Source organism: Orcinus orca, chromosome 3, assembly GCF_937001465.1.
Source record: "Orcinus orca chromosome 3, mOrcOrc1.1, whole genome shotgun sequence".
Classification (NCBI taxonomy): Eukaryota; Metazoa; Chordata; class Mammalia; order Artiodactyla; family Delphinidae; genus Orcinus; species Orcinus orca.
In genome coordinates, this window is record NC_064561.1 from 31,484,303 (window position 1) to 31,506,068 (window position 21,766).

At 36.0% G+C, this 21,766-nt stretch overlaps 1 protein-coding gene across 4 annotated transcripts in view; it reads right to left on the minus strand.

The window, feature by feature from the left end:
- Positions 1 to 9,743: 9,743 nt before the first annotated feature.
- LOC117195387 (teneurin-2-like) overlaps positions 9,744 to 21,766 on the minus strand; it is a 739,625-nt gene continuing 727,602 nt past the window's right edge. For 3 of the 4 annotated variants that reach the window (XM_033432121.2, XM_033432120.2, XM_033432122.2), the window contains 2 exons: positions 14,035 to 14,109; positions 9,744 to 10,136 (listed from right to left, as the gene is read on the minus strand). In XM_033432121.2, the coding sequence (XP_033288012.1) occupies positions 9,844 to 10,136; positions 14,035 to 14,109 (368 nt within the window). In that variant the 3' untranslated portion in view covers positions 9,744 to 9,843. The remainder of the gene's footprint in view (positions 10,137 to 14,034; positions 14,110 to 21,766) is intronic. The other variant, XM_033432125.2, reaches the window with a different exon arrangement.

Below are 21,766 nucleotides of genomic sequence, written 5' to 3' on the forward strand. Positions count from 1 at the left end.
ACAACACACTAGCTGTTCCTTTAAAAATAATATTATGACCTGTTTTCCCTGTCCATACCAATACTTGATGCTATTTTATTATTTAATCATGTGATTTAAAAGTAATAAACACTGGAGTCTGGCTGTTGTAATACTGTACTATATGTGCAAGCATAACAGATTCCTCTGTAAGGAACATTCTCTGTACTGTGAGCTTCAAATTGATGCTTTTTCAAATTTTAATATTTTAATTATAAATATTCAATGTTCATATGCTAATCAGGGATTAATTTTTCCTACTGAAATGCCAAGAAGGACTCTATGTAATCCAGAGATTTCTTGGGTCCTCTTACTTAGATTACAGCTTCTCTCTCTGATATCACTGCTAATTTTGTTACCTTCCTGTCCAAACGTGTGTGTGTGTGTGTGTGTGTGTGTGTGTGTGTGTGTGTGTACATACATGCATGTTTGCTTTAATCAGATGCTTCCTAAAACATTACTGTTCGTGCTCAAATAAACTTTTAGTTGTTCTCTAACTCTCCTTGGTCAGACCATAACTCAAAGCTCTTGGTCATCTAGTTCCTACACCTCTACTGTTATATATCTACTGCTGTCCAATGAAATTACTATGTTCCCATTAGTCTGACTTGAGTTGGAATTTTGGGGAAGATAATGTTCCTGAAAAATCATCATCATCTTTGCACCATCTCCTCATTCCCCAACCACCATACACATTGGTTTTCTTTCATTTAGAATATCCATCATCTCATTCCCACTTATATGAGTTCTAATCTTCATTTACAACCTAATTACAACTGTCTCCTTAAAGGTGCCCCTACTATACCAGTCAGCTGATACATCCAATGTTTATATTCTTATTTCTCTACTGAGAAGAGACAGGGATTTCTCTATAAATGTATAGGGGTGCTTGCTTTCTTCAATAAACAGCAAAGTGAATATTGTTATCTATCCATAAAAGAACTGGAAGCTGCCACAGGGAACTGAGAGAAGAAAATGGGAATTGTATCAAAAAAAGAGTAAGGTATGATTGGTACAGACAGCTCTGAACAACAAGAAAGACAATCTGTTAGGTTGCCACAAGATAACGGATTATCCAAATATTCCAAGGAGAGACTGCTGCTTAGACTTCATCTCCTGGGAAATAAAATGTCTAAAACAATAGTCACTTAACATTTTGTTATATATCTACATCAACATAAAAATTTTGGACACACTTCCAATATATACATTTCTGCATTTATGTACTCTACCATATATGTGTGTGGGTGTGTGTACATACACTAATACATTACATGCACTATAAAATACACTCAAAAAATAGAAATTTTAAAGGATAAAGGAAAAGAAATGTACCTTTAAATAAAAGCTTTAATTTTTTTCTGCAACCCAGTGAACCATGATGTTAAAATCACATTTTGGAAACATGATCCCACCAATTTTAACAAGAGGGTTGAATGAAAGAATAAAGAAATTAGTTCACTGATGGGGTGATCTTTGCTAGATGCAGGGTGAGGGGGGTAAAGTATTAGGGAAAGAGATCATGACTGGGAAGGGAGGAGAGATAGAGAAGAATACATTTTATGCTGCAACTAAATTAGCCTCCCCACCAAATCACATATGATTTCTCTGACAACTCAAACTGGTTCAGGGTTGCCAAGATGCAAGAGTTCTTATGTGGGAATTGAGAGAAAGTGGGCTCTGTTACATTCATTCTGAGGTACATGGATGGAACGGAATATTTGGAACAGTGGCTTGAGGCCTTAAAGTGACCAACAGAGCTCAAGTTAAAAGAAGGTCAGCACAGGTCTCTCTTTTCTCCTTCTCCTAAAACTGTACACTACAAAACATCAACAGTACTCATTCTGGCATTTTCATAAATACCCTTATGATACCATTTCCCTGGCATTTGATCAATTTCTATTTCCTGATATCCATCCCTCTCAATAACATCCTTCCTCCCAACTGAACTCCATGCACACACAACACAGACACACAAATACAAAGAGACACACAACAGCTTTGTATAATGTTGAGCATCCAACAGCTCAACTTTTTCTTCAGAAATTTTTTTCAGAAATAAAATAAGGATCCCCCAGACTGAAGTGTCTCATGTGCGATTACTTACATTTTGTCAATACTAAATAAAACAGAACATAGTTTTATCAGCATCACATACGTTGTGTGTATTAAAATATGCATATTTAACCAATGTGCATTACCTTCCAAATACCAATTTTCTTTTTCTAAAAAAAAATATTTCAAAGATCATTTTGGATCAGTGAATGTGTGATAGTGTAATTTCTTGCATAAAATACCCTATAAAGAAATATTCCCTGAACCTTCTTGTGAGCCTAGCTCTCTCCACGTAAATCCACACCCTCCTTTTTCACATTTAACACAAGCATAAATAGTATTGCTATAGTGTCGATCTCTTCTACCCACTTCAGGCCAGGCCAGTATAAAACTCCACGAATGGAGTTTCCAAAGAATGCTAACTCAAATATTTCAATCCCTTCCATTAGTAAACATGCTTGTATTTCAATTATCTTCTCTCCTTCACACATATCCTTAGGATACAAAGAGAACTGGGAGTATATTGTACTGTGATTCAGAGCCGTCCCTGAACAATACTTGGATATCCTGCTTATCCATGTAGACGAACGTTCCTTAGTTTGTGGAGCACGATTTCTGACCCGCTTTTTCCCAACCCAGCATGACCCAACAACGCTCCTAGTCTTTCTCTTTTGGGGTGCTGGAGGTCTTCATATATCACTGCATTTTCCTCTTCTAGTCTTTATTGTTTTTCACTTCATTATAACAGACTCCATAAACCTCTTGCCTGACCAAGCTGAACATAGTACGAAGTCATTTTCCTCCTCTTTGAATGGCTTCCTCCTGAAAAGCCTCAGAGTTTTCCTTAATCAGCTGAAGTAGCTAAAGTTTTTTCGTTTTTTTTTTTACATCTTTATTGGAGTATAACTGCTTTACAATGGTGTGCTAGTTTCTGCTTCATAACAAAGTGAATCAGTCACACACACACATATGTTCCCATATCTCTTCCCCCTCGTGTCTCCCTCCCTCCCACCCTCCCTATCCCACCCAGCTAGGTGGTCACAAAGCACCAAGCTGATCTCCCTGTGCTATGTGGCTGCTTCCCACTAGCCATCTATTTTACGTTTCGCAGTGTATATATGTGAAGTAGCTAAAGTTTTAAAGTACGTTCTCCCTCCATCTATTTCCTAAAAGTCCATCTAGATACTTTTACATTAAAATAACTTAAACATATGTGTTAAAATGAAAGGTTCTGACCTTAACTGTTCAATACGTCAGGGCATCTACTTCAGAAGATGGGGATGGCGTATCACCCAGTTAGCCTCCCCCGGCCCACACATACAGTTACTTTATTAATTTCCATGCTAAATTGATTTTCATTTGATTTAATTTTATTGGAACCCCTTTAAACTGTTTTAGAAATTTGGTAGAGCAAAAGTAAATCCATTTTACAGATAAGCCAAACTTACAGAAAAGAAGTAACATCACTATGCTAAACACATGTTAAATTAAGCTACAACTGCTGGTTTCTAGCTTTCTTTCTACATTTTTATGAACTCTGATTTCCCTAAAGTTTGTACATAGGTCAAGTTTGGTCATTCAAGTGCTACAAAGGCTAAGGCAGACCTTAACTGATAGGAGTAGCGTGGAGGGAGCTCAGGTGAACCAGATGAAATGGGCTTGTCTAGAGCTGCTATGGTTACTGCTTCTATGCCTGTTTGTCCAGAGGGAAACCTGGACAAATGTTAATGAGTCTTGTGCATTGCAAGAGAAGCCAAAAATGAAAATTTCTAATATGAAATCTCCCCTTCTTAAAATGTTGATTAGTAATGTACAATGTGTTAAACACTGCACTGACCAAACGAAATAACTCACGGGCTAGATTCGCTCGTGGACTATACATAGTTCATCACCTCTATAGCTGATGACTATTCCGTGACTCACTTACCTCTACCTTCTACTGCTTTAACATTCCTCAGACTGAGTTTAGGGAAACCGTGAAAGGACAATCTTCTAGGCAGTTCCTTCAGCTAGTACCGAATAATACTGAACATTACATCACCAGTAACCTTTTTTCCTTTGTGTATAAGCATATAGACGTAATAGGTACATATCTGCAATTTCTGTTCTATTTACAAATGTATCACTTGAAATTTTCCCCTTCCCCTCACACATCCCAGTTTCAGAATGGGTAATTGAAATGTCTCATTACTTTTCATATGCACTTCTCAAATCCTGTCTGATTTGATTTTAGGTTCTGAGCAATTCATCCTGATTCAGTTGTGTGTAGAAAATATATACTACCAACTTCCTTAGCTTTAACTCATTTTATTTAATACTTGATTACATCTCTCCCCCATCTTTAAATTTAATTTGATCCTTGACAAACAACAACTAAACTAAAAAGTGACCGAGCAATAAGCAAAAAAGTTAAGAGTTTTCTTCTGAGTTAAGAGGCTTCCAATCGTGAACTGACACGAACATGGTGCGTCTCAGCCGGTTACTGCCTTTGCTCTTAACTGAAGTGAAAGTACAGACATCAGAAACTCAGCAGCTTAAAAAGCAAATGATTATCCACCAAGCCCAATGTCTCCCCGAAGGCCTGGAGATTACATGTGTAATAATCAGGCTGCCCTTGACAAAAGTAAGGCTTAATGCTTCATTTTTTTTTATTGTATTTATTGAATGCAGCCATTGCTTGATAGCCCCTCTGAGCATTAACAAACATGAAAGAAACCACCAAAGGAAAGAAAGAAATATATAAATAACGAAAAACCATGCCACTAAAGTTTATAATCTGGAACATGCAGTCCTGGAAATCAGGCACATACTCTTACACTCCTTCAAGTACTCTGTTCTACTTTAAAGTTACGCAAGCACTGCTTAATATGCCAAAAACCTGAATCTCTGAGGTCCCATTTAGATGCATTTGCAAAATACCAATCAGTTTGATTCTTGCTTCTGTATCATGCCATGTGACAATGCGATATTCCTAAATTTTGTTTCTGTTTCTATATTATTATCAGCTGTATTTTAACACTGTGATAATCATATATTTAGGACTCCCCTGAATAACTTTTTGTAAGATAAGGTGCCCCTAGAGCCGCTAGTATGTGGAGGTGCAGGGAACTGGACCAGAGTTATTAAAATCAAATCATCCTTGCATTTAGGAAGAGACAAGACTAAGAACCTGCGACATTTGGTGCTCACGTCCTTCACTTTTTTTCTATCCGTGATAACTCATTTCACATTCTTCTTTATAAGTGCTACTCTTTCAAATGTGCAAGTATAAAAAAAAAGATAAAGTTTAGAAACGCAATTTGAAGTAACGGTCATCCAAAGGGACTAAAGTGTGATTTTTGTTTTATTTTTAAGGGATTGAGGCAACATTTTCTTTAGCTACCATGGAAGTTTTTTCCCATAAAATCTGGCTGAAAAAGAAATCATCCACATATCAACATCAAAAGTACAACTATTACCCTATGATTTTGTACTTATCTCTTTAACTATTCCTACTCTGAACATTTTTGCTTTTGTGAAGAGCAAAATTATGAGCTCTTGGCTATCACTGTCTGGTGCTGTTAGTAAGATTTTATATTTGTTCCGGGCACTCTCTGTAATTTTTACATGTGGCTTGGGGGCGGGGAGAAAGGAGTAGAGCGGATTATAAAACACAAAATAAATTTAAGAATATGTAAGAGGAATAGAGTGGGACAGAAATAGAAACCCACTGGCAGGTCCTGGGTGTGTTTGCTTACAGGATACTCTAATGTAAAATCTACCGAGGAGTTGCTTTTTGAAGAGAAAGAAAGAAGACTTACGAAACTCACCTCCTAGGACAAATGAAGGCCATGTAGTTGGAGGTAACGATCTACAGACAGTGTCCTGGTACTAAGCGAACGCCTGTCTCCCATCTGAGTTCATGCCCCATGTCTCCATTAACCTGCGACGAATACCTGGGTGCACTCAAGTTCTCTTGAGGAGAGAGGAACACTACAGACCTCTTCCAAGAGGACTCACAATCTAACAGCACCTGGGTTCCCCAAACACACTTCACACAAATCCATTAGGTGCCGAGAGCCAGCCTGCTTTATAAATGCATTTGGTGTAATATAATGGAATTAACCCAACATTTATATTTTCATCCTCAAAGTACATCAGGAGAATTATAAATTTCCCAGTTGACAACAGATGAAAATGAACGCTGTCCTTATTTACTTTGGGTGGAAACAAACAGGGCAAAGGAAGGATACTTTTCTTAAAGCTTCATCCAAGGTCAGATTTTGTTCTCTGTAATTTCTGGCTTCCTATCCCAGAGCCAATCTTATTTTCTTTGTCTTTTCCTTTTTTTTTTCTTTCTGGATTTCCAATAAAATAACTGAAACTAGAATTATGCTAAAAAAAAAAAAAAATCTCAAGGATATTTTTAAGTCCCCAAGGTAAAGAAACTGCCTAAGGGGGTCAAGAGTGCGCAGACCAGATTTTTTACAGCATGTGCTATTTCGCATTTTGAAGAAGGCAATTAGTTATGCTTGTGTATTAGTGGCTGCCCCTTTTTCTCCATAACTCAGGTGATAAAAAGGGCCTTGAAGAGGGCATATTTTAAGTGGGACATTTACTACCCAAAAAAGGAATGATTCTAATTTAGAGTCACCGGGAAAGCCCTTTCTATAGATGCAGTTAAATTTCACAGCTGCAAAAGCTTGGCCTCGCTGTTTCCAACTCTCACTGCCATTTCTAGCTAAGTCATCGTTAGCTTAAAGATAGAGTTAAATAACCTGATAAAATAACCTGAACACGAGAGTTTTATCTATTTAAAGCAATCCAAGGGAGCACAATATTAATTTGGTGGCCATGGAGTATGTGTAAGATGCAGAGCTGTGCGTGGTGATAACCTTGAAGAATCTACACTTGGAAAAAAAAAAAATAAAAGGGAGAAGGACAAATTCACCTGTGTGTTTGGCGTGATGGGACTTTCAAGTTCCTAGTTACTAGTAGGTCATTTTTGTCACAGCAGCATGTACGAAGAACTGTTGACAGTTAGGGATTTTTATTACATGAGTTTGAAGGTTGGATCCATATTTTAGGTTATAGAAAGCCAAGTTGATTTTTGAGATATGTCTTGACTTGCTACCTATGCTTAGCAAAACCACACTAGGAATTTTTTAAGGCAATTTAAAATAAGCGCTGTGAAAATCTCTGTACCCCAAGATCCCACCATAAAAATGAAATAAAAATACATGGGGTCCAAAGAAAAGATTCATTCCATGGCCACATATCCTTAAAATCTAAAATGGAATTGGAGGGCTTCTTTCTCAGAGTATAGATTCTCGTTACTTCCTCTTCAAGAGAAGCATATCTAAAAGGTTATTGATTTGGTTCTGAAGGACAGAGCGTTTATTACGGAGGAAGCCATGGCGGAGTACGAGTGTGAGAAATTAATGATGGCTTTGTAAGTGTCCATGCTGTGGTGTGGAACCAGTGGGGCAACTGTCAATCTATATGATAATACATTCTCAAACTTCATAAAACCAGTGAGGTGAAAACGCATTGATTTTTGGGGGGGAGCTAAATAGAATTTATCAAAAGGAAAGGGCAAGAAGTTGACTGAAGTTAACACCTCAGGCTGCAGAGTAGCCCACACCTCACTTTTTATTTGGTTGAGGAGTTTATGATGTGACGTGTACAATTTCTTGTTTTTATTTCTGGCCCCCAAGGAGAACAGAGCATGCGTCATATACATCTTTGGAATCTGTGAAATATTGAAAAAATTAAAAAAGAGAAAAGGAAACACATTCTATCTGTACATTTTTAAATAACCATCTATCACCTAAGCGTGAACTCTGGCTTCAGAATCCCCCCTTCATGCTCGGCCAGATTCAGGAACAAAAGAATGGCTTCCTGGTTCTAAGTACATTATCTAAGTTCTTTATGCAATTCTGATTGTATTAGAACTAGCATTACAGGGAAAAATCGCCACACTGTATCTAAGGGTTTATTTCCTATCAGTACACAGGGATTTATACAGAGTGCCGCAAGGTGAAAACTGTTTGAATATGTTTCAAATGATATTGGAAAAAAGCAACTACTGTTGGTTTACATCTTTACCTGTAAAATCCCCTCAACCCTAACAGTTGTAGGTAAATTCAAGGCAAGCCTTTTTGCTCCCTTTTCTTCTCTGGAATCCTCCCCTTATTCATTGAGTTTTTAAGATGTATACGGCTTAAAAAAGAAAGGGTGTGAATTCTAGGAATATGTATAAATAATTCTTTATAGATGGTGCCCATGAGACCAGCGAGAATTCCAACCATGGAACATTTGCTAAAACAGCTTGTTTAAGATATGCCATAAGTTCTTGGATTACAAATGATTTTATTTATTAGGCAATCAAAGTGCCTGCATTTAAATAGTACCTGACACACACTGAAGTGGAAAAAGTACATCAGTAAATGGATTCAATGTATGCCTTTATGAAAACTTCTGAAAGTAATTTCCCAACAAATAAGCACCTTTAGAGTGCTGAATGTACCAAGTGTCAGAATTCTGTTAAAATTCAAAAGGAGTCAAGTGCAGATTTTTCCTTGAGAGGACACCTTGATTAGCTACCTGAACTGAGACATAAGGAAGACACATCCCCTTGTCCTCACTGTAGAATAAATTATTTCACAATTAAACATAAATTTAAATGCAACACAGTGACATCTTTTAGAATATACGCGACTTACCCAGGAAATGATGTGTTTTCAACACGGTTTGGAGAATAAACGATATTTAGCTATGCTTTTGTATTTACAACAAGCTGCCTGCCTGCCTGCCAATTTCTTTCTTTTATTTTTTAAAGGCAAGAAAATACTTAGAGCTGCTCTAGTAGAGGCTTATACTATTTATGGAAACCTGCTTAACTGATCTATTTGTAAACATTCTAACGGTAATTCTTTTAGCAAACACACAATATATTCATAACAAACCACATAGCATCTGATGTTTTCTCAATAAATCCACCATACCTAATGCAATTTATCTTTTAAAAAATGTTTTGGACTCAACACGGTTCTGAGTTGCTAAGAAAGCCACAAATAAGCACCTTCTCTCTTTAATGACTTGCTTAGGCTTCCCTATATTTACTGCTTAATGATCGGAAGCATTCAATTTTCAAAATTTCATTAAAACACATCCACAAAGCTGATGGATAAAGCAACAGTGATTTGTGACAGAAGGTGTGGGAAGCCGTGAACCTACATAGGTACCAAGGAGAAAAATAAACATAGACGAGAATACTTTTTTGAAGACAAGTCTCTTCCTATTTGTCATTATTAAACTCCAGAGCATCTGTTCCAAGTTTGATCTCCAATACGGATATGAGGCATTGCCGCCTGGAAATGAAAGTCTAAGATAAGGTAGGATTCTTAAGAGTTCTTCATGAAAAAAAATAACCCAGGTTGCCATTTACTGGGAAGAGGAAATCAATACAAAGACCTAGAAACTTGTGGAGAGAGGACATTTTCTAGGTATAGGTCATAGTTTATCAGGTTGCTTCTTTTGCAATGCAATTTACTTGCTAATAAGACCAACTGACGATGCCTGAAGAGTGTGCTATCATCAAAATGTGATTTTAAAATTCTCTCCTCATTTTTTGTGTGTTTGAGGTTTGCTGGTTTATTTTCCCCCAGCTCAGCGTGGGTAGACAAGGTCGATTTAAAAGAAAATGAATGGTTTTTATATGCCTCTTTATTAAAACACAAAAACATCCCAAGCCCCACATTGTGCAGTACCCAGAACATTAAAAAATATTTAAGAAGCAGGCCTACCGTTCTCATCATCTGACTTATTTTCGTTGTCAGAATCAGTCAAGGTAAGGGCCGAGTTTTCACGACTGGACAGGCCGGAACTGCGCCTGGATTTTATCCCTCTCCCCCACAATCGGATGGCATGTTCTGGAGACATCCCTCCCTCTGTATCGGAGTCGGCGTCAGACCCTGTGCTCAGAGAGTAGCCCTGGTGAAGGATCCCCATGTCGGAACAGTAGCCGCTTCGGTGCGGGGAGGGCTCACAGATCCCCAGCTCTGCAAGGGTGAAGTTAGTTCCTAGGGTGACAGCAACAAAGAGACCGATTAAAATTTGTGAAAAGCTTTCAAACTTCAAATTTATTCTTACAAAAAGCAGACAGACATTTTCCTGTTCAAAAAATATACCTGATTTGCTGTAGTATACAGCTAAGCAAGAGTATTTAGGATACTGGGGTATATTTGAGAACAAGAGCAACAAAGAAGTAAACGTCTAAGATTAATTTTAATCCTAGAACAGAATGCTCAGATTTTATTTGAAAAATTTTTAAGTATTTACTGTTGTCTAGGTAGCACCATGTAGCTGATAAAAACACTGGATTTATAAGAGGAGCTAATATATACCAAGCACGTGCTTTGCTCCAGGCATCTTTTATTCTGCAACTTTTAATTTACATTTAAAATTTTCACAACGACTTTATGATGATGATAACATTACTGGAATCATTCTGTCAATAAGGAAACTGAGGAACAGAGAATTTAAGTGACTTACCCAAGGTCACACATCTAGACTGTAGTAAAACCTGGATCTGATCCTTGAGCAGTCTTCATGTCAAAGAAGCTTAATCCTCCAATAAATGGGAGTGGTGGCCAGGAGACCTGGGGACCAGTCCTAGCTTTCCACTGGTAAGCCTCATTGTGGCAAGTCTCTCTTAACAACTTGAGCCCCAGTTTTCTCTTCTGTAAAATCTGGGTATTAATCTCTTAAATTCCTCTCAGAATCACTGTGTGTTTTATATGTGATAATACATACACCCAAGTTTGTTCTTTTTTTTTTTTTTAAGTGAGTATAGGTAAGGTGTTAATTAAATGAGCATCCTAGAGATGGAGTTAGTCCACTTTTATTTTGTTTTTTAATTAATTGTTATTGGAGTATAGTTGACTTACAATGTTGTATTAGTTTTAGGTGTACAGCCAAGTGAATATGTTTTATATATATATATATATATATATATATATATACACACATATATATATATCTCCATTCTTTTTCAGATTCTTTTCCCATATAGGTCATTACAGAGTATTGAGTAGAGTTCCCTGTGCTATACAATAGGTCCTTATTAGTTATCCATTTTATATATAATAGTGTGTATATATTAATCCCAATCTCCTAATTTATCACTTCCCCCCACGTTTCCCCCTTGGTAACCATAAGTTTGATTTCGAGATATGTGAGTCTGTTTCTGTTTTGTAAATAAGTGCATTTATATCATTTTTAATTAGATTCTACATATAAGTGATATCATATGATATTGTTTTTAAATGGTATCAATTTCTTTTTGCTAATATAATTTAAAACCACAAGTGGGTTTTATCAAGGACAGTGAATGTGTGCACATGTGGGGAGTGCAGGGGTGGGCCTGTGGTTTGAAGGGAAGCAGAAGAGAATAGGCATTTATTGAACACGTCTACGCCACCATGTGTTGGGCATGGGGCCAGGTACTCTAATAGGTTTTATCTCATTTCAATCTCATAAAAGCACAGCAGTTTAGGTGTTAACCACTTTACAGGGAAGCTAAATACTGTCTCCAAGGTCACACCTGGGCAAGTGGCAGATCCACGAATCACCTCTACATCTGCAGACCCCAAGCCTACACTCTCTCTGCAACGTCAAATGGTCTCAATCAAAAACCAATTGGGCAACATTTTTGTACAGTGAATGCTTTATCTATCTGTGTGCTTTAACATTCAGCTTCTTAAAAAGACATTTTATGGTCTCACTGCCTATTAGATGGACTCATGTGGTCCACTGTATTTACTGACATGTAAATCTGATTTTTTAATTCTTACCCAATTTATGGGCAATGAAATAAATGTAATGAAGAAATGCACTTTTATGCTATAAGTGAAGAAAGTCTTCTAAATAACACCAAAGCCATGGGCTTACTCACTCTCTCTCTATTGATTACATTAGAGCCACTCATGTCTCCAAACTCATGATATAATTAACACTATGATCATCTACATTCATGATATCATTTCTCAGATTTCATTTTTAAAAAGCCCCAAATAACTGTTTATATTAGCCTAGTATAATATTAATTTGTGATAGGCACAAGTGTTTTTATTCTGAGGCTTTCCTTTCCCTTCTCTACTGCACACTGAACTTCCACAGCTTATTTCACTGTGTAAATGGGATCAAATCCAATACTTGACACAATTGTTTCTGGAGAGTGAAACCTGTTCATTGGAGAGCCAACCCAAGCAAACATTTCTGTGGGGGGCGGGGTCATTTCCTACTACCTGTCCAGGGAAGAGGGGTGTTTCCACCACCACTCAGTGCAGTTCTAAGTGTTTATTCCCTGGGCACAGTTTCATGATGCTGTCTGAAATTCTCTACCCAATGTATTCTGTTCCAGTTTGCGTCCTTGGCAATTAGGTATTGTCTTCTAATTGTACACTAAAATGTATATTTCAGTTTCAGTAGTCTATAAAACTAAAGTTATTGAGTTCATATATATCTGATTTTATAATACTTTTCTCTCCATTGTTGCTTTTCTCATTCTTCAGTCATTGGAAAAAGTCATTTCATATGAGCATTCTCCCATCTTGTCTTCAGAGCTCACATTCATTCTGGAGGGTCATGAGGGATATTGCTTCCTTTTCCTCCAATAAAGGAAAACAACCCAAACTAAAACATACATGTTTTTATTCCACATGTGGGAATTTTGAGCTCTATGATTCCATCTGAAATGGAGTGTTTATGTATTAAGGCAACTTTCCTGATGGTTTTCTCACATCTCATTATCCGGGACTAGCTTCAAAGACCTCCTCAGGAAAAGAGAAATAGCCCTGTGAGCAAAGGAAGCCTCAGCTTCCTGAGGAGCCCACGTGCTCTTCAATCTGGGTATTAGAAGTCACAGACAGGGAGCCTAGGGCATGGGGAACTGTGGAATAAATGCGGTGCCCCTTCTTTGGTTATGACATTTACTTGATGATAAGAAATAAAAATACTTTTCTGTTAAAACAAACTCGAGAGCTTCATAAATCAGTGAAAATTTGCATGCATTTTTCAAGTAACCACAATGTAAGAAAAGAAAAAAGTGTACTTCAAGAGCTTCAACTTCAAGCTTACATACGTGAAGCTGCCAACAAGAAACACTGTAAATTGAAGGTATTATACCAAATTCACCAGAAAAAGTTAAATAAGTTCACACTTGTAGAAAGGCAGGCTTTCCTTCTTCAAAAATATTCCCTTCTAAACTCCTCAGCTTCATCTTCCACTAGGACCACACTTCCCCAATGTTACCCGCTCCCCACAATTCCTAGTTTGGTACCTTATTGTCCTCAACAAACTCACAGAAGAGAAACCTCACTCTCAATACCTGGGGCAGATTTTGGACCAAGTCTTTCCCAAATTTGCTGGTTTAATATATGAAGCTGGAGAGCCATAGACATAGTAGAAAGGAAAGACTGGTCTAACATTTATTAAATCACTCAACAAATATTTATTGTTCCTAGTGCTGTGCTAGGCCTTGGAGATATAACAGTGAGAAGTATAAAAATACAGTCTGTGACATTTACAGTCTAATCGGGAAAGGGGCATTAATCAAAGAATCACATAAAAAAGTACAATCTATACAGTGATAAATACTATAGAGAAAAGGGCCAGGGAGCCATGAAAGGTCATCCGGTGCTCCAACCCTTCATCCTGTCGCAGCTTGCCCACCAGATGTTCACCTAGTGGTAGACACGAGGGACTGGGAGTTTACTCCACAGAGAAGTTATCACGTCCCCTTCCATTTGCTCTTACCATACCCAGTTTCCCAAGCACTCCTCTATGTGAATTTATTTCAGACAAACATTTTTCATGTATTTTGGCTGAGACGAAGTCCTCATGTTATACCACTTTGCTTAGCATGTAAATAGTACAGGGGAATGTTAATATTATGTCAACTTATTGTTTTACACTTACTTTGCTCATTGATGGAAGACTGATTTGGCTCTAATTCATCTTGTATAATTATGTCTTTATTAAGCTCCATGGCAGCTTTGAATAGAAGAGAGAAACTAGTCACTGTGTGATTCTCCAAGCTAAGGTTTCTAGTGGAAAGCAGTCAACATTTCACTCCTTCTTTACTATCTTGCAGAGGATAAAAAGAGGCACAATACTGCAGCATTCATGGAACACATATTCACCCTCTATCTGCCTCCAACCTCGCTAGATCACTAATTAAAGCGGGTGTGGACGATGTCTCCAACTCCTTCCATCTCCGGTGAGTGTTTTATGGCTGTTGCCAATACACTGCTTAATGTGGCCCCATATTACATTGTCAAGGCCAGAGTCAATATTTTGATAGATGAATGATTACACAAAAGCAATTATATTTATATCATGGAATTTTATTATAATTTAAGGTGTTATCAATGTCTAAATATTGACACTGAGAGAACAGCAATGTCTAAAAACTGTTAGGTGATCAGGATAGCAGAACGCAAGTCTTTAAAAATAACTCCATGGATAAGTCTCTTTTGCTTTAAGTTGTCTTTTTTTTTTTTTTAAATCGTAATCTCAGTGTATGACCCGGATCCTTTCCAAAACTTTTTTAGAGAAAAATTTTGCAACAGGTATCAGGAGTCATCCTTTGACCAGCTAATTTTATTTGGGGAAAAAAATCCTAAGGAAGGATGTGTCAGTGCACTGTGATCGTGGCTTTATTTTCTAAGTTTTTCCCAACTTCTCGCATTTTGAAATAACCTTTAAGTAGGAAAAGCACATATGTCGCTAAGTCAGAATTATCATGTCATGGTAATACCAGCGAATACAAATAGCACTGAAAATGTCAGCATTTGAACAGATTTTTACTATGAGGGCAGGAAGATAAAAGTTAACCGTAGTAATGGGGGTGGGTACAATACAGAAAACTTTTATTATCTAAATGTTTACTATGTGAGTCCCCTGAGTTTAAGAGAAGAAATTTCACACGGGAGAGCAGAAGTTGCTATAACATGAAACTAGTCAATAGTGATCACTTACGAAATTAATCCCCACCTATCCTCACCCACTTACTACTCGTATCTCTTCTCATATCAACCACCGTATTAATGTCTATATCATCAATTAGTTGCTGATAACAGGAAGTAATATGGTGCCAATCTGAGATTAAATTATAAAACTTGTGAAGATGCAGATATCCATGAAGTCAATAAAAGTGATGCTAAAAAACACTAGGATTGTAATCAAGGACATAAGATAACAAAGATTTAACAGAATTAAGCTGTTAACAACAGAAAACAGAAATTAATGTCGGCATGATCAAAAGATGATGGACTTCTGGTTCTAGATTAAGATAAAATTTCCCACGTCTCTCTACACTTCCCACTAAAGACCGCTAAAATCCCTGGACAGTACAAGCAAAAACTACATAAAATGAGTCTAAAAGAGGATGAGAAGAAGACAGATCTATTAGGGTCCTGGGACCTGAGGAAAAACGTAGCTGAGTTCTCTGGGTTTTCTTTTTGCTTCATGTATCCCAGACGTGGTGCTGGAGAAATCTGCAAATTGGAAATACCAATGGAAGCAGATAAAATAAACCCAAAGTAAAGCCTACTTCTATGAGGGGTCCTTCCCCACCTCCACAAACACACCAGGGTGGAATCAAAGAAGACTGAGTGGTGAGGTGGAACTTTCACTGTCACCCAGTGGCAAAGAGCTTTCCCTGATTCCCTGCAAAGGTGTCACTGGAGTCCATGAGGGGATTCTAGACTTCCATCTACACACAGTGGTACTGAAGTACCCCTCCCTCTCCCTGCTGAAGTCAGAGGAGGATAAATGTTAAATCTAGTTTCACCACCACTGGAGGACTCATGAGGAACTCTAAGGAGGTGCCCCTCTCCCTCTCAACCAGGTTGGTATCTGCAGGGTCCCAGTGGCGAGGCTGAAAACCCAACTCTGCCCAGTAACAAGGAGGCATCCCTCCCCACTTCACCCCAATTCCCGCCCTTGTCAAAGTGGGTCACGTGAGGAGCCTGGACTTTCACCTCCACCTGGCAGTCAAGCCTCAGGATCCCACTTTCCCCACTGGCTTGGTGTCAGAGGAAGCCTGCTGAAACAGAAGATTTAAGTAAGATCCAGATTTTCAAAACATAATACTTCAAATAGCCAGTATACAATACAAAAATCATTCATCATACCAAGAACCAGGAAAATCTCAACTTGAATGAGGAAAGATAATTATTTAAATAAAAGGTTAATGAGAGGCCCTTTGGAAAATTAATGAATCCATCAAATATTTTTTTTGCAAAATATGACCCCCTGTGATCATGCTGCAAAACGCCACTAGGAATGAAAGATGTAATGTTGTACAGTCATACAATTGTGCCATAAAATGCATATCATGCCCCACACAAATTGTTATTCTTTATCCTTTTGAATAATTATAGCACATTTGGAATAATAAATTGTATTAAACATAAAATAAAATATACTCTTGATAATCAATCTTATTTTCTCAAGATAAAGTCACAATAAATTATTCTTACTATTTAATATGAAATATTGCTTCTTTCTAAACACTGATTCCTTTTGGAAGTGGCCTTTTTTCTAGGATCATTTATCCTAAGACAAAGAGAATCTCTTGTAAATAAACACGGGTCACTTTTCTCAAGCAAATGTTAGACTCTACACGTTAAAGTCAGGAATGAATACTCCAAACTTTTTAGCAGATATTTAAGAAAAAAACACAAATTATAATGTTATAATTCTCTTTATCAAAGAAAGTGAATTTAATCAGATGCTATAAGCTTTTGCAAAATAGAAACCTATCAAGAAAAATATTGAAATTATAAGAGATAAAACATAACTTTCATTTCAGTTTGATTCATCAAAATGTATCACCAAATTATTATCTTACATTGAATGTCAATACTTTAAATTTTGAGCAATTAAAGATATGTGTAAGCTACACCAAAAAATCAGTCGAAATCAGTTACCAACATTATCTAAAATATTATTTTCATAAAAATTTAAAATCTACATATTTGTACATGCAATGGTAACAATTTTGAAAGCCAATGAAGGAACTACTTATGAATTCTAAATTTTATGCTTGTGTATTCTAAAATTCTTCACATCGACTCTCTCTTAATGCCCTTCTAAAGTTCATCTGATTTTACACATTCAGATAGTTTCCCAAATGTTGACAAAACTGTTCACAAAAAATCCTGTGGCTTAAAACTACAGAGTAGATGTACATGCATTATTATTCATAAAATTTAGGTCCAATATTTATATTTCAAAAATACACCTTAAGAATCGAAATTTTCTGTTGTGTAGAGCACACAACACAATATTTTGGTATTTCTAAACTTGTATAATAATTATTTTGGTCTCTATCTGAATCTCTGTCTGACATGTCACAACTTATCCAATTCGTAACTAGAATCACTCCAATGTTAATAAACACATTCCAAATCAAAGAAACACCAAAGGCTAGTGAAGAGAGGAGAGTTTCCAATATTTGAGGTTTTTCCTGTAAGCTTTACCCCCTCAAAGCCAAAGGTGAATGTGGCATTCTCCTCTGATATGGCATTTTCACACATTCCAACCTGAACAAAGCCCAACTTGGAAAACCCAAAAGCGACTACAACAAAGCATCCTGCTGAACAACTGCCAGTTCAGAAATAGAAAGGAAATGCTCCAGCTAGCTGGAGACTCTCTTCTGCTGATGAAAATTCCAACAAGATTAAAAATCATTCCAGTATTAAAAACTATACCAATCAGTTATCCTATGTAAGAGAATTACAAAGGCATACAGTCATCTGACCCTGTGAGACTCCACTTCTCCAGTTTTTTTATTAATTAGAAAAAATAAAGAAATCAAAGGACAATAGTGGGTTAGCTCCAATGGTCTAGCTCTTCTAAGTTTGAGAACGTAAGTAGCCTACTTTTACTGAGGACTTCAGAATGTGGCAGGCGCTGTCCGAAATGCTTTTATATACAGTTTTCCAATTAATTAGGACCGCAACCCTGTAAAATAGTCACTGTGTATACGGCCTAGGGTTAAAGTGCGAGTTCCAGTGTCTGTTTTAAAAATACTCGTTGACCATATATTCTCAGAATTAATTACTTCTGATGAGTCTCCACTTACTCATTTGTAAAATAGACGTAAAAATAGCACCTGCCTTCATAAGATTCTTGTGAGCATTGAATTAGATAAGGCAGGTAAAAGTGCTTAGAACACTACCTGCCACACATAGTAATCACACAACAAATGTACATAATATAATGATCATCATCAGCTTACAAATGAAGAAACTTTGCTTTTTTAAAAAAAAATTACAGAATTATTAGCTCTTTTCTTTTTCTTGAGTTGATTTTGAAAATTTTGGAACAATACATTTTTCTAGGAAAGTGCCCATTTCATCTATGTCTTCAAATGGATTGGCACCAAGTTATCCAAATATTTTTAAGTCCCTTCAAATTTCTGCTAGGTTTGTATCAATAGGATGCTGTCTTTTTTTTTTTTCATTCCTGACATCATTTCTTTGTGCTTTATTTTAACTGGATTGGTTTTAGCAGTGATTGAATAATGGTTTTTGTCTTTCAAAAAAACAAATTTTTGCTTTTCTGATTCTATCTACTATCTCTACATATTTTCTAGTTTATTTATACTTACGTATACAAATTATCCCTTTTCTCTTTCCTTCTTTGAGTATACTCTATTGATCTTTTCCATATCTTTAAAATTTGATTTCTTACGTCATAGTATTCGGCCGTTTTTCCTTTTTATTGTATGCATTTTAGGCTATATATTTCTCTCTACAGACCACTTTCACAGCATCTCAGAGGTTTTGATTCACAACATTCTCACTGTTGTTTAGATCTAAATATTTTCATGTTCCTGATCAACCTATTTATTAAATTTCCAAATGTATTGGGATATTTTGTATACATTTCTGGTTTTGATCTCTAATTTAATTGTATTTGGCTAGAGAGCATCATGTTTATGTTACTAAACTTTTGAACAATTTTTACATTTGCTTCATAGCCTGCTAAATTTTTATAAGTATTTCATGTGTATTTGAGAAGAACACATGTTCTCTAATTACTGAAATCAAGATTTTATATATGTCAATTAAACAAAATTATTAACCATGCGTTCAATTTTTCTACATGGTACTAATTTGCCATTTGATTGTCTTACCAAGAATTGACAGTTATATGATGAAATTTCCTACTATGATGGGTGTTTTCCCCCATAGCTTTATCCATATTTGCTTTATCTCTATTTAAGGCTATATTATAGGTACATATATGTTTAGAATAATTATAGTTTTATCATCAATATGTAGTGATTATTTCTAATAAATTTTTGAGATAATATTATTTTGAGATAATATCTAATAAATTTTTGAGATAATATATGTTTTTTAATATTAATTATATTTTACAAGGAATTTGTCCATTTCATCTAAATTGTCACAGTTTATGACAATGTCCTTGATTTGGGATATTTGTGTATTCCCTCTTTTTTTTCTTGATTATTCTAACTATGGCTTTATCAATTTTATCAGTTTTTCAGAGGACCGGCTTTTGGCTTTAATATTTTCATTTCTTTTCTATTTCTTTAATTTTTGCTCTTATCTTGATTATTTATCTCTATTTATTTTGGGTTTCATTTCCTCCTCCTTTTCTAGGTTCTTGAGGTAGAAATGTAGATCACTGATTTGAAAACAATTTTTATTTCTTAAATAAAAATACAAACTTATCATCTTCCCCTCTTTAGCTGCATCTCACAAATTTGGATACATTGTACATTCATTATCATTCAATTCCAGATATTTTCTAATTTCTCTTGTACTTCTTCGATACAAGTGTGTAGTTTTATTTCCACATATTTCGGACTTGTCTAGATTTCTTTACTATTAATGATTTCTCACTTAAGTACTTGGTGGACAGAGAACAAATTCTCTAGGATTCCCTCTTGAAATTAACTGAGACTCACTTTGTAGGCCAGAATACAGTATACGTTGCTGAATGTACCACTGAAAAATACAGTGTATTCTAAAGTTGTATGTAGTGGTCTATAAATGTCTATAAGGTCAAGATGATTAAAAATGGTGTTCTCTACATCCTTACTGATATTTTTAGTCTAGATGTCCTATCGGTTACTGAGGAAAGGGTTAAATCTGTAACTAATTATGTATTTTTTCTTTCTCCATTTACTTTTGTCAATTCCGCTCCCCCGCTCCCCTGCCACCTTTCTTCTTCATGGGCTTCTTTTTGAAACTATATTATTAGACACATACAATTTTTTATCACCAGGGCAAATTGACCCTTTTATCAATTTCAAATATCCATCTTTTTCTCTGGTAATACTCGTGGTCTTAAAGTGTATTTTGCCTGATGCGAAACTGTTCAGCTTTCTTAAGCTTACTGTTAACAGTGAACATATTATATGTCTAATTTCCTTCCTTTGCTTTCAACTGTTCTGTGTCTTTGTATTTAAAATGTGTCTCTTGTAGACAGCATATATTTGGAACTTGCTACTTAACTACTCAGACAATCTTTTCCTTTTAATTGGTCCGATGGTTCATTTATATTAATGTAATTTTTGATACGGCTGGATTCAGGTTCACCATTTTGCTGTTTTTCCTGTTTGTCCCTTTTCTGTTGTTCCTTTCTGTATTTCCTTCTCTATCTTCACTTGGGTTAATAATTGTTTTTTAAATTCCACTTTAATTTTTCTATTGGCTTTTAAGCTATCACGTAACATAATTTTTTTAGTGGCTGCTTTAGGGATTACAATATGTATGTTACATTAGTCTATTTATAGTTCTAATCTTACTTGATATACGCTGTTCCTCCAATTTCTGTGAATTTATGATTTATTCTAAAAAAATTCTCAGCCATTGTCTTTAAATGTTAACTCACTCCCATGATCTTTACTGTCATCACTAATTTAAACTAAGACCATCCTTCTCTCCTAGTGTCTCTATTATATTTTTAACATTTTTTTCTTTCTGTGCCATCTCTTGCCAATTTCCTCTGGTTTTCTTTTCATTTGGCCAATTCTCTTTGTAATTGTGCCTGATCTCATATTTACTGCATGTACTAAACCTTTTATTTCAACAATTATGTGTTTCATTTATAAAATTTATATAGCTTTCTAAGTGTTTCTGTTCCATTTTTCTTGCTAATTTGCATATTATACACAGTTGAAAGTATGTATCTGACAAATTCTAACATTTTAGGACTTTAAAGATCAAAACTGGTTGTTCGTTGATTTGCTCACTCCTAATTATAAAGGTCTGTTTTCTTACATACTTAATTAGATTTAATTTTAGCTGACATGGGTTTATTTTTATTTTTAAAAATCACAAGGGCCTAAATTGAGGATTCTTGCCTCCTGAAAAATGTGTATTTGCTTCCTGTCAGGCCAAGTGATACCATTCACCACATGTCTCTTGTCAATTTCCAGCTGAATGCAGGAATCTCAGTTTCATGCCCTCCCTCTTGCTCTGAGTTCAGGTCCAATCTCCCAAATACTCTGAGAGCAACGCTTGCCCTCATTAAAGGCCTACTGTTAGCCTGCAATTCAATCTTCAGACTTCTGACTTCAGCTCCTTTTTAGTCCTTATTTTGTTTTGTTTTAGCTGCTTAGAGATTTCTTTTACTTACTTTCAGGACTATATTGTTGTTGCTT